Source organism: Cervus canadensis, chromosome 4, assembly GCF_019320065.1.
Source record: "Cervus canadensis isolate Bull #8, Minnesota chromosome 4, ASM1932006v1, whole genome shotgun sequence".
Classification (NCBI taxonomy): domain Eukaryota; kingdom Metazoa; phylum Chordata; class Mammalia; order Artiodactyla; family Cervidae; genus Cervus; species Cervus canadensis.
In genome coordinates, this window is record NC_057389.1 from 84,433,097 (window position 1) to 84,446,709 (window position 13,613).

Genomic DNA, 13,613 nt, shown 5'->3' on the forward strand with positions numbered 1-13,613 from the left:
TTCGTATCCAAAAAGAGTTTGATGGACAACTATAATGAGATGAGCATGAATCTTTCACAACAGACTTTAGGAAGGCTAGCCCTTGTGTATATGTAACACACCCTTAATACAATCAAATTACAGAAACCATCACCTAAAACAAAGTATAAATAATTCATTAAACCCAAAGCTTGGTATGTAACATTTCTCAGGTATGACTCTCTTCCCTGTGTTCTTGACTGAGAGTTTATGTTCCATGCTTTCCTCTTATTTCCAAACTAATTTCTAACAGCTATCTCCTACCTTCTCTCAGTGATCACCTCTCTGGAGTTGCCAGGCTCAGCACAGGTTCTGAGGAGCATAATTCTATCCTAAACGGCTTGAAAACTCCTAGACAGTAAGGAATCTCCCATACACCAACATAACTTTTCTCTAATGTCTTCACAAAGCTTTTCCACAGTACCTATGAGTCTCAGCCTTTAATCCTTCTTGTAAAAGCACATCATAATCAAAGAAAATTTGTCCAGAACAATGATCTCTTCTTTTATATTAGCTACTACCAACTTTCAGAGACCAGTTAAACAAAGGAACGGTACACATGTAAATTCATGGCTGATGCATGTCAATGTATGGCAAAAACCACTACAATATTGTAAAGTAATTAGCCTCCAACTAATAAAAATAAATGGAAAAAAATCTACATGCATTTGAAGACTGCAATAAATTGTCACTTGTTGAATATAAGGAGGACCAAATAATAATTATAAAATCTCCTAAGATTAGTTAACAGCAGCTCATATAAAAATGGTCATCATTCTAATGTTACAAATGTCTCTCCCTGCTGTATGAACCTTCCACTCTTATCTTTCATCCACAAAGGGAAAGAGGCAGAGGAGAGCCTGCCTGATACAGTCTGAACCACCTTTCAGAAGTGGGCCAGTATCTTTACTGTCTTCCCCAGACTCAAGCAAAGGTCACATCAGTATACAAGAAGAATACGTCCTTGAGATTTACTGTGCAAGACTGGCCACAGTTAACAATACTGTGTTGTGCATTTATAATTTTTGTTAAGAGAGTAGCTCTCATGTTTGTGTTTTTTATTGCAATAAAAGAATTATGATACTCTGTGGGGGGAAAAAAAAAAAGAATGGTACATATTTTTATCAGTTCTATGAAAGGTTAAAACTGCATACTCACCCAGGAAAAGGTATCTCATCTTCTTCTGCCCAATCCTCCTGCTCTCCTCCATAATAACTGTTTCCTTGTCTGGCCACATCTTGACCTGTATCTTCACTTTCACTGTCCCCAAGGGCACTATCTGAACTTTCATTTCTTGGAATGTCCCATTCAGCTCCCACAGCAATTTTTTTCTCTGAACTCTCTTTATCCCCATGGGGGACAAGAATGGAGAGTGTATCTCTTTGGTCTTGTTGAGGAAAACAGGTTTTACATGAATCTTGGTGAACTGTTCCTACACATTTGCAAAATTCATTGTTTGGTTTGCTATTATTTGTACACAATCTTTTTGAAAACTCTAACATACAGCAGTGTTGTTTACTGTCTGTACTTGTTTTAAGTGGAATATCATCAATAGTCCTGGTTTCAATTGAATCATCATTAAAATATTCATCAAATAAACTCATGCTTTCTAGGTCTGAATGATTCCAGCAAGGAAGTTCACAGGGTTCTCCAGATACTGTGTTCGGTATATCAGACTCTTCAGATTTAGTTGTTTGTTTACTTTCTTGATGCTGATCAACAGCCCCTCTTTCCTCTTGTGGTGATTTGGTGTGATGCCTGGTAATCTGATCCACTACTGCCTGACTCCTGAGTTCAGTATCTGAGTCAGGTGACATAGAATCCCCAATCAAGAAAGTAACCTTTGTCTGGGTTGCCTCACAAGAAAATGCAGCTGTCACAAGCTTATCTGGAGGTTTTTTTTCCACAACCATTCCTGCAGATCTCAACACTTTACCTGTATGACTACCTGAATCTAGCAACTCCTCATTCTGCCATGTTTCCTCTGCTGGGTCTAGGCCTGACTTTGACAATGCACATCTGTCTACTGGAGCAGATCCTGTGCAAACAACTGTTTCTAACTTAGTATCAAGGCAAGTTCTTGACTTATCTCTGTACTGTTTAACACCAGGAGCATTTTCTTCTTGGCAGTCGGGAGAAATCATTTGGCACTCATTTGAAATTCCAAGCAGCTCCTTAGAGCTGTTCTGAATATCTTCTCTCTCTTGTCGTGAAACATTCTCTGTATGTTGCCCAAGGAGTGGACGACTGCAATATTTACAGTTACAATTAGGAGTCCTTGTCTCTTCTGACTCCTTAAAGAGCAAACTGCTTTTGTTTCTATGCATTGTGATCAGCACATACTCAGATTCTTCGATTTCCCCTTTCTCCAAAGTGGTAGTAATTACTGTGCCTGGCATAACAATGGCTTCATCTTCTCCATTTTCTAAAAGATGGGTTTCTTGAAGTTCAGAGCATCTTATGAAATAAGTAAGAAAATAAAGCAGCCTCTGGACCATGTCTTGTCGTTTGCCAACTACCACAGTCCTTGCTAACCGTACAGGAGAGCCAATAGCGCCATATAAGTCTCCTGAAATAGAAAAATCAGTTAATGGGCATATCCTCTATTTATACAGCTAAGCAGCCTATTTTCAATTAACAGAAACCTACTCTCATTGTATGAGGGGTAGGTCAGGTTTTACTTTTGGCTCCTTCAGAGGTGAGTGAGTGTTCAGGAGTAGGATGAGATGAATGATCTTAACCAAAGAGAGAGGTGAATGGAGGAGCTTTCTAGCTTCCTCCTGAAGCAGCTGCTGTGGTGCTGAAACCACAAGCAAACAGTCAGTTGTGAAAGTCACATTTACCAAGAACATGCTCCATGCTAGTCCCCTCGCAGAGTACAACATCTGGGTGGACAAGTACTGACTAAAGTACTCATGTGCCAAAGCACATTTGCTGGGGACCAAGGACAGGAAGGCAGTAGAAATGAAAATGAGCAGAGCTGAAATAGTCACATCACATGATTAACTTTCCTTGATTCAAATTATATTCCTGAACCTCAACTGTTGCTGTCCTACTCAGGACCTCACATTAACTTCCGTGTTTTGAAAAGTCCATTTTCCTTTCCATTCCATTCCCCAGAGAGCTGGATACTCACAATAGACCCAAAAGGGCAATATGTTCAGCTTTATGATTCATTTTCACCTCTGTATTCATACTATACATGAACAGCTATTACATTTAAAAAGGGGGGAGTGGAATTTAATTCAACTTTTGAAAAACCTCTATTTTTACTTTACAAGAATTCCATAAACATAAACAGGTCTCAAATAATATGCTATAGACTGTATTAACATGATACATTTTCTCCTCTAGCTAAGACACTGGCTCTAGCACCACGATGCCACTGTTCAAACTACTCCCAAGGTTTTCACTAACAAGCAAATAAATTCAAACTGCTTTGGCATGGTGAGTCTTTCATGACTGGTTCCACTTTACTTTTCCAGGTTTATCTTCTGATAATTACCTTTTCTCATCTTTATTCATCCAAAGTCCAAGTTAAAGTGGATTACTTAAACCAGACCCCTGAATACGCTCAGCACATTTAGCACCGAGACCCCTTCACTCATGTTATGTACTTCCACGTCCCTCTGAATCTCTGTCAGCCCAAAGTTTTCCACCCAAGCATCTTCCCTTGGACAAAAGTAAGCTTCTGTAATTGAACTCCCACTAGACTTTTAATTTCTTATAGCTCCTATCTGAATTACCCTCATTGTCTATATACATTTTACCTACAGTATGACTGTCATTTCTTGAAGACACTCATCTTTATATCCTCCAATGCTCTTTGTACCAAGCCTTAGATATATTGTGCATTCAATAAACGACTGTGAAACTGAAAACAGATTTGAAATGTTCAAAATAAAAAAAAAACTACTGAACTACTTGATTTGGAAAAAGGTATATTAAATATTCATACAATGAAATACTACTTAGCATTTAAAAAGAATGAACTAGTAATACATGTAATATAGGTGAATCTCAAAATAATTATGTTGAATGAAAGAATTCAGAGCAAAGAAAAACACTTAGTGTATGATTCCACTTATATAAAATTCTAGAAAATGCAAACTAATCTACAGTGATAGAAAGCAGACGAATGGTTGCCTGAGTATAAGGGACAGTGAACAGGCAGAGTAGGGAGGAAGCGATTACAAGGGCCATGAGGAAAACTTGTAATGATGAGTATGTTCACCATTATGATTTTGGTGATGGTTTCATACATATTTTGACATATATATCAAAACTTACAAAACTGTATACTTTATACATGTGTTTGTTGTATGCCAATCATTCCTTAATTTTGTAGAAAAAAGGAAAGGGAGGGAGGGAGGGAAGAAATAGAGTGGGAGTGAGGGAGGGAGGGAAGTTGACTGGTTATATGAATTAATAAGCCACATGACAATCTGCCTGGCAAGCTCACTCACCCTAACAACTAAGAGGATTTAAAGTTTCTACCAGGTCACCAAAATGTTCTCACTATGTTCTTCCACCATCACCAAATAGCAACAGAGTAACAGCAGGAATAACACCAACTACATATATTTACCGACCACTGTCCTAAATACTATACTCATGTTATCTCATTAACTTTTCACATTATAAAGTATGTACTATTTATTTTATATATTTTTGGCCACTCCATGCATCTTGTGGGATCTCAGTTCCCCAACTAGGGACTGAACCCAGACCGAGGCAGTGAAAGCACAGAATGCTAACCACTAAACCATTCCCTGTACTATTTATTATCCCTACTTTATAAACAGGGAAACTGTGATTCAAACATGGTATGCCTGACTCCCCAGCCTATGCTTAAATTTAAGCTCCAGGCTATACTGCCTTCCTAATGACTGTCAACTCATCAATTAAACCCTCTCTCCTGTCACCCATTTATTTAGTGGGGTGCACAGCACTAAGGGAAACATTTTCAAAATTTACTCAACAAAAGAAACAAACATGGTACAATGGAAAACTCGATGACTGCTTCTCAGCTAACCAGATTTATTCTAGAAATCACAGGTAACTCTGTTCCTTCATTCTTTCTAGGCAAGGTAACTGAATACAAAAAATCCAGAAGCCCCCAAAGTTAGTAGTAAATTCTGCTCCTTTTGTTGCAGTTGCAGGTCTGTATCCATAAGGAACGATACTAAAGATGGGGATGAGACAATTTAGCAGTCATGAAACAAGGAAGAAGTGCTTTAGAAAGGAAAGGGAAAAGAGAGCACTTAATTTTTCTCTATTTACTTTTGCTATGAAATAGTGACTCCAGACAGTTACACAGACGTCTAACACATCACGTAAAGGCTTTCAGAATACACACCCAGTTGTGCCCAGAGTGGATTGTATGGATGAGTCTTCGCCAACATGTCTACACTCTGAGAGGAATGTTTTTCTAAAAATATTTTTATAGGTGGTTGTCCATTTGGCATGACTGTTGGAACCCAGGCAAGATGATTGGTCAGAACTGCAGTAATGAGTGCTGGCAAGAATCTGAAAACAAAATGCATCCTATCAGATTCTAATATGCTTTCAGAAAACCTCAAGCAAAAAGCAGTGACAGAATAAAACAGAGAGGGTATATGGCCAATCATCATAAAAAAGGAAGGAATAGAGGAAAGGGCAGGTATATCACCAAGATGAAAACAAAAGTTAATAAATTTTTTTGTTGTACTAGTTAAAAAAGAAAAATCCTCAAAATAAAGATAGCATTCAAAAGGAGCTATTTTGACTCATAATTAAAAAACAAAAATGCCATTTTATTTGAAAAACTATGGATTCTTTTCAGTGTTTATGAATCAACCAGTAGGTCTATACATTTCCCAATTACTGAAAAGGAAAAGGAAACAAAGTATTAAGAAAACTTTGTTTAGAGAATATAAACATTTAAATTACTCATCTAGAGTCTAAGAATTTGATAAATGATTAGAAGAAAGCAATATGATAAAGTACCAAACTAAAAACATTATTATTGGAATTCTGGCACTTATCTATATATTTGTTAAGTTATTTTCTATAGAATGAAACTGCACATGTAGATATAATTATGAAAAATGAGAAGCCTCACACAGTTCCGTAAAATGTCAGGAGTTTTAATTTAATACACAAAGACATTTTCACTGTTTCTCATTCATAAGCTTCTTTGGCCTTCTTCCATATCTTTTCATTATATTAATTACCTTATATAATTCTGTCTTGCTCATTAATAATATGAAAATTTCCAAAGGCAATGATTAACTCTTTCATTTTTGTAACTGAACTTGATCACAATCTAGATATCTAATTATTATAAATAACAGCTAAGACAGTTAAGATAGCTTGGATGGATGGATAGATGGAAGAAAGGGAAGATGGGAGGGAGCGAGGGCCATACTGATTTTTTGAAGCATTTTCCATTAGAAAAGTGAACTCCTTCATGAATCGATGGCAAAGCTGGTTCTTTTCTGGAGTCCCCGACATCATTGTAAGCCAGACAGGCTCTCCAATTCGTGGCATTGTATAAAGATTACAAATTGTTGTTCTAAAAAAGAGGAAAACACATTATAAAACTCAGTTCCCAGAATTACATACTCTTAATGTTGCTGGCTCCCACATAGGTTATTAAAAGCTTTGGAAAAGAGGTAATGAATGAATCAAGTCTTTCCTTCTTTGTCCTCAGCATAGTACCAAGGGAAAGGGGGAACAGGAACTCAAAATGTTTTGGTCCTGGTGTTAGAAAGTGTTCTAGTTTCATTCTTTTGCAAGTGGTTGACCAGTTTTCCCAGCACCACTTGTTAAAGAGGTTGTCTTTTTTCCATTGTATATCCTTGCCTCCTTTGTCAAAGATAAGGTTAGGGTTAGATTCTAAATGTAAGACCAGAAACTATAAAACTCCTAGAGGAGAACATAGGCAAAACACTCTCCGACATAAATCACAGCAAGATCCTCTATGACCCACCTCCCAGAATATTGGAAATAAAAGCAACACTAAACAAATTGGGTCTAATGAAACTTAAAAGCTTTTGCACTACTACAAAGGAAACTATAAGTAAGGTGAAAAGACAGCCGTCAGATTGGGAGAAAATAATAGCAAATGAAGAAACAGACAAAGGATTAATCTCAAAAATATACAAGCAACTCCTGCAGCTCAATTCCAGAAAAATAAATGACCCAATCAAAAAATGGGCCAGAGAACTAAACAGACATTTCTCCAAAGAAGACATACAGATGGCTAACAAACACATGAAAAGATGCTCAACATCACTCATTATTAGAGAAATGCAAATCAAAACCACAATGAGGTACCATTACACGCCAGTCAGGATGGCTGCTATCCAAAAGTCTACAAGCAATAAATGCTGGAGAGGGTGTGGAGAAAAGGGAACCCTCTTACACTGTTGGTGGGAATGCAAACTAGTACAGCCGCTATGGAGAACAGTGTGGAGATTCCTTAAAAAACTGGAAATAGAACTGCCATATGACCCAGCAATCCCACTTCTGGGCATACACACTGAGGAAACCAGATCTGAAAGAGACACGTGCACCCCAATGTTCATCGCAGCACTGTTTATAATAGCCAGGACATGGAAGCAACCTAGATGCCCATCAGCAGATGAATGGATAAGGAAGCTGTGGTACATATACACCATGGAATATTACTCAGCCGTCAAAAAGAATTCATTTGAACCAGTCCTAATGAGATGGATGAAACTGGAGCCCCTTATACAGAGTGAAGTAAGCCAGAAAGATAAAGAACATTACAGCATACTAACACATATATATGGAATTTAGAAAGATGGTAACGATAACCCTATATGCAAAACAGAAAAAGAGACACAGAAATACAGAACAGACTTTTGAACTCTGTGGGAGAAGGTGAGGGTGGGATGTTTCAAAAGAACAGCATGTATACTATCTATGGTGAAACAGATCACCAGCCCAGGTGGGATGCATGAGACAAGTGCTCGGGCCTGGTACACTGGGAAGACCCAGAGGAATCGAGTGGAGAGGGAGGTGGGAGGGGGGATCGGGATGGGGAATAAGTGTAAATCTATGGCTGATTCATATCAATGTATGACAAAACCCACTGAAATGTTGTGAAGTAATTAGCCTCCAACTAATAAAAAAATTTAAAAAAAAAAAAAAATGTTTTGGTCCTGGAACTGGCTCTGTCTGCAAAGATTGTGTGCCTTTGGATAAATTATTGCCCCTACCTTAAGCATCAGTTACCCTTACCTGTAAAATGAAAGGAAAGGACTAGATAATTTCTAGACCCTTTCCAGTTCTACATTTCTAAGGTATAAGCTATACTTACATATATATTGCAAATAATCAAAAACATAGAAAATTATTTTAAATGGAGTAACAGCTTACCGATAATACCCACTCAGAACAATAGTTATCAGCATCATTTTGTTGCCTGTGCTGAGACTCCTCAGTAAAATTCTGAGGGAGGATGAGGATACTATGAATAAATGTATATATTATGACTGCCTCTCAATTTTCTGAAGTTTTCTCTTGAATCCACACAAAAGAGGATTACTACACAATTAAGATAGTGCTTTACTGGCTGTCTCTTGCATTTACTTAGATAATAGCTAGTCTTGTGACCTGCACTCTTTACTAAAGGCTTTAAAGAATACCTTTAAGATGGCAATTCTTTTTTTTTTTTTACATTAATATCTGTTTGGTAAAGTACTATATAGTCACCAGGATAAGCAACTCCCACAAAGTTGGGGCTTAAGAAACTAGTCAATCTCATAGAAACCACAGAATGGTATCTTTCTACTTTCTCAAATGGTCCTCTCTAACAGAACTTTCAGCACTAATGGGTATGTTATATTATCTGTGCTATCCAACATGGTAGCCACTAGCCAGTCATATGTGATTACAGAATAACTAAAATGTGGTCAATGTAACTGTAGAATTGAATTTTAAATTTTATTTTGTTGTAATTAAATTAATTTACATAGCCACAGGTGGCTAATGGTTATTAATATATTAGTAAGGCTCTACAAGGTTCTCTGAGATTTCCACAAAGCTCCAATACCTACCTCAATATAATTTAAAATAACTAGGATTCTGGTGGCTTCCTTGGTGGCTCAGAGGTTGAAGTGTCTACATGCAATGCGGGAGACCTGGGTATGATCCCTGGGTCGGGAAGATCCCCTGGAGAAGGAAATGGCAACCTACTCCAGTATTCTTGCCTACAGAATCTCATGGACAGAGGAGCCTGGTAGGCTACAGTCCATGGGGTCGCAAAGAGTTGGACATGACTTCACTTTCACTTTCAAAATTCACAAAAGAAAAAGAATTCTGTTCCTTGTTCAAGTTTTACTGAATCTCAACCTAATATGAATAGGATATCTTACCATAAAGTGACAAATAGAGGTCACATTAATGAATTCTTGGTAGGGTACAAAATAACTACTGAGAACTTAAAAATATATGAATGGAAAAAACTACAGGCATCTTATAGAGAAAACTATGAGGAGAATATAAATGAGGGACATGTGATAATGCTTATTTTTAAAAGACTATTAAGGATATCCAGATAGGATAAAAAAATGAAAACAAATGTTTATCCACTTTCAGTTCTTATGCCCCAAATGAACACTACTTAATGATTTAAAAATCAAATGAATCACTACAACAGATAGAACTTTAGTGAAAATTAAAATTATAGATCTAATAAGATTCTAGAAGACAAAACACAAGAGATGTTCACTAAAGTAGCAGGGTAGAGAAAGATGATGGATTATGGTGCTCATAATAGGGGACATGTACAAAGAGAAGCTAATTTGCCCCAGTGACACAAAGAGAGTCTAACTTTTCAAAAGTACGTCAGGAGTCATATAGGACTATAAACTGACAGACTAATTCAAGGTCCATAAATGGTTGATGACCCCTACCTTCTACCCCATCTTCCTGTAGAATAACTAAAGATAGGAGAGCAGCGGCAGCAACTGACCTGCTCGGGGAAATGACATCCCCAAACCCTCCCTGATATTTGAATCTTTCATAGTACATAAATACATATATAGTAAATCTTGTAGTATTAAAATTTCATGGCAGAAGCAACAATTATGGGGGAAAAAAATGTTTAAATATGCTCCTTCAGGCAGTGAAAATGAAAAAAGTTGAACAACACTGCTCTAAAGTAAGGTTCTCCAATCTGTTCTCCCAACCTTTATTTTGATTCCTTGCTCTCAATTCTTAATGGGCAACCAACATTTTGATACTAATACACAGGTAAAGCCTCCAAGGAGAGAGGGACACAAAGACAGAAACATGCACACAAAGGACTCCAGAGGAAAGAGAAAATAATATATTCAGAAAAAGAGAAGAAAAATACAAAAGAAAAAAATATAGACGATCAATTCAGGAGTGTCAATTTCTAACAAAATTAGCTCAAGAGAGAAAATAGAGGAAAATAAATTATCAGCGAAACTAATTTACCAAAGCTGAAAGACAGTGCTAAAACCACACAGAAAGGCTAAAGGAACAAAGATCAAGTATGAATTCATGGCAGGAGATAAATATGTCCTACAATTGATAAATCACGAAATAGCTGCATTAAGTATACTGTTCAATAATATGGAGGTAAATAACAAAAGAAACACTTAAGAGTTAAAAGAGGATGCTCTTCAGAAAAAGAATGGCAATAAGAGAAGTAGGATACGGTTCATTTACTTTTCATTATTAGAACTGTCAGTACATAATTTTTGTTTCTTAACCATGTGAATGTCCTTTTTGATTAAATAAATGAACAGGCTGATTAACTCATTTTTCAGAAGTTTCTTCAGAATAACTGTCTACCATTAGGTTCGTGCAAACATAACTGCGATTTTGGACTGTGAATTTTAAATTATAACCAGGCTCAAACACATCTTTATTAATCAAAACAGGAACCATTGCAATCAACACATTTTTGCCAATGAGAACTAAGTTTGTTTATTCCTATAGTGTAAAAATCCACATTTCAGGATTCAACGAACACTTGGAAAGCATTTTCTGCCTTCTGCTGGTTGTGGAAGCATTTTCTCTGCAAAAAGTTGTCGAGATGCTTGAAGAAGTGGTTGTCAGTTGGCGAGAGGTCAGGTGAAAATGGCAGATGAGGCAAAACTTCATAGTCCAGTTCATTCAACTTTTCAAGTGTTGGCTGTGCAATGTGGGGGTGGGCGTTGTCATGGAGAAGAACTGAGTCCATTTTGTTGACCAAAGCCGGCTATAGGCACTGCAGTTTTTAGTGCATCTCATATGTGCTGAGCATGCTTCTCAGACATAATGGTTTCACTCGGATTCGTAAAGCTATACTGTTTCAGAGCAGCAGCAGACCCCCAAACGCTGACCATGACCTGTTCTGGTGTAAGCTGGACTTTGGGAAGTGCTTTGGAGCTTCTTCTAGGTCCAACCACTGAGCTGGTCGTCGCGTAAAATCCACTTTTCATCACATGTCACATCTGATCAAGAAATGGTTTGCTGCTGTTGTGTAGAATTAGAGAAGACAACACTTCAAACTGCTAATTTTTTTGATTTGCAGTCAGTTCATGAAGCACCCACTTATCAAGCTTTTTTCACCTTTCCAATTTGCCTCAAATGCCAAATGACCATAACATGGTCGACACTGACTTCTTCAGCAACTTCTCGTGTAGTTTAAGAGGATCAGCTTCGATGATCCTATCAGTTGGTCACTGTCAACTTCTGATGGTTGGCCACTATGCTCCCTATCTTCAAGGCTCTCATCTCCTTTGCAAAACTTCTTGAACCACCACTGCACTGTACATTCATTAGCAATTCCTGGGCCAAATGAGTTGTTGATGCTGTGAGTTCTCTCCACTACTTTATGACTTATTTTGATCTCAAGTAAGAAAATCCCTCAAAATTGCTTTTTGTCTAACATCATTTCCCTAGTCTAAAATAAATATAAAATAAACAGCAAGTAAAAAGTTATTAGCAAAAAATAAAAATAAAGAAATGCAAATTAAAATGATATATTATATAACCACATTTATTTAAGAATGTACTCCAATACCAAATAGTAAAGTTCAACAATGCAAAATAGCAATTGCTTTTGTACCAACCTAATACAAGTCTATGCCAGAGTCATATTGTTAACACTAGCATAGCGAGTCTCTGAGGACATTCTCTTTAGTGTTTTGTTATTTAAAAATATGCACCATGACCTTGAAGTGTATCAAGTGCTGCTGCTGCTAAGGTGCTTCAGTCATGTCTGACTCTGTGGGACCCCATAGATGGCAGCCCACCAGGCTCCCCCGTCCCTGGGATTCTCCAGGCAAGAACACTGGAGTGGGTTGGCATTTCCTTCCCCAATGCATGAAACTGAAAAGTGAAAGTGAAGTTGCTCAGTCATGTCCAACTCTTAGCGACCTCATGGACTGCAGCCTACCAGGTTCCTCCATCCATGGGATTTTCCAGGCAAGAGTACTGAAGTGGAGAGTCTTCTCAGGTAGCAAGTGAAAAGGCAGCAAAAAAAATTACACAATATGGCTCTCACTACACAAAATTCTGTGCTATCATTAACAACCTAGAAATAATAGTACTTGCTCTCTAGCCCCTTTAATGATTATTCCCTACCGATGAATGGTAAGAAAGGCAAGTATTTTCAGTCATCTGACCCTTTATTTTTCTTCATCTGTCCCTAGAGAATGAAAAATTCTCTTTACTTAGAAGGGAACTATGACATGATTTAGTTTTCATTGATACACATAAACTCTAAGTAAAAATCCAAGGACTTCAATGTATACATATGTCTGATTCACCTGCTGTATAGCAGAAAATAGCAAAACATTATAAAGCAACTATACTCCAATTAAAATTAAAAAAAAAAAAATCCAAGGACTTCAACTCTGCCAGGCAGCAATGCTAACTAAACATAGTTCTCAATTCTTTAGCTTACAGGACTTCCATACACATGTGCATCATTTCCTTTCTCTTTCTTCTCAACTACACAAAATTCATTAATCATCTCATTTCAAATAAACACATACTTTAAAATGCTTCTCATTATTTGTAGCAATGATCTATGAAGTCAACAGAAACACTGAATTAATGAAAAATGAATCACTGTTCATGAGGAAAATACAGGGTCAGGTTCCTGTGAGCCACTGGTCACAACACTTTTGTCAGTCTATCAGTATATAATCTTGCTTGATGTGAGTTTTTGTTTAAAGACACTTTATTTAATATTCTGTTAATTCATTACTAATGAATTCACAGGCAACAGCACTATGGTGCATGCCTTGAAAAAGCTTATCTAACACATACTTCCTCTGTAAGGCACATCATAACGTTCTTGCATTTATGAACATTAGCTAGCATTTTGGCACTATGTTTGTGGACCATTTTTTTAAAAATTACAAATTTATTTATTTTAATTGAAGGCTAATTACTTTACAATATTGTAGTGGTTTTGCCATACATTGACATCAATCTGCCACGGTTGTACATGTGTTCCCCATCCTGAACCCCCTCATACCTCCCTTCCCATCCCATCCCTCTGGGTCATCCCAGTGCACCAGCCCCGAGCACCCTGTCTCATGCATCGAACCTGGACTCGC

General features: G+C 37.3%; 1 protein-coding gene across 2 annotated transcripts in view; it reads right to left on the reverse strand.

Moving 5' to 3' along the window:
* FNIP1 (folliculin interacting protein 1) overlaps nucleotides 1–13,613 on the reverse strand; it is a 120,083-nt gene that overhangs the window by 15,951 nt on the left and 90,519 nt on the right. For both annotated transcript variants that reach the window (XM_043465979.1, XM_043465977.1), the window contains 3 exons: nucleotides 6,428–6,574; nucleotides 5,378–5,547; nucleotides 1,177–2,587 (listed from right to left, as the gene is read on the reverse strand). In XM_043465979.1, coding sequence (XP_043321914.1) covers nucleotides 1,177–2,587; nucleotides 5,378–5,547; nucleotides 6,428–6,574 — 1,728 coding nt within the window. The remainder of the gene's footprint in view (nucleotides 1–1,176; nucleotides 2,588–5,377; nucleotides 5,548–6,427; nucleotides 6,575–13,613) is intronic.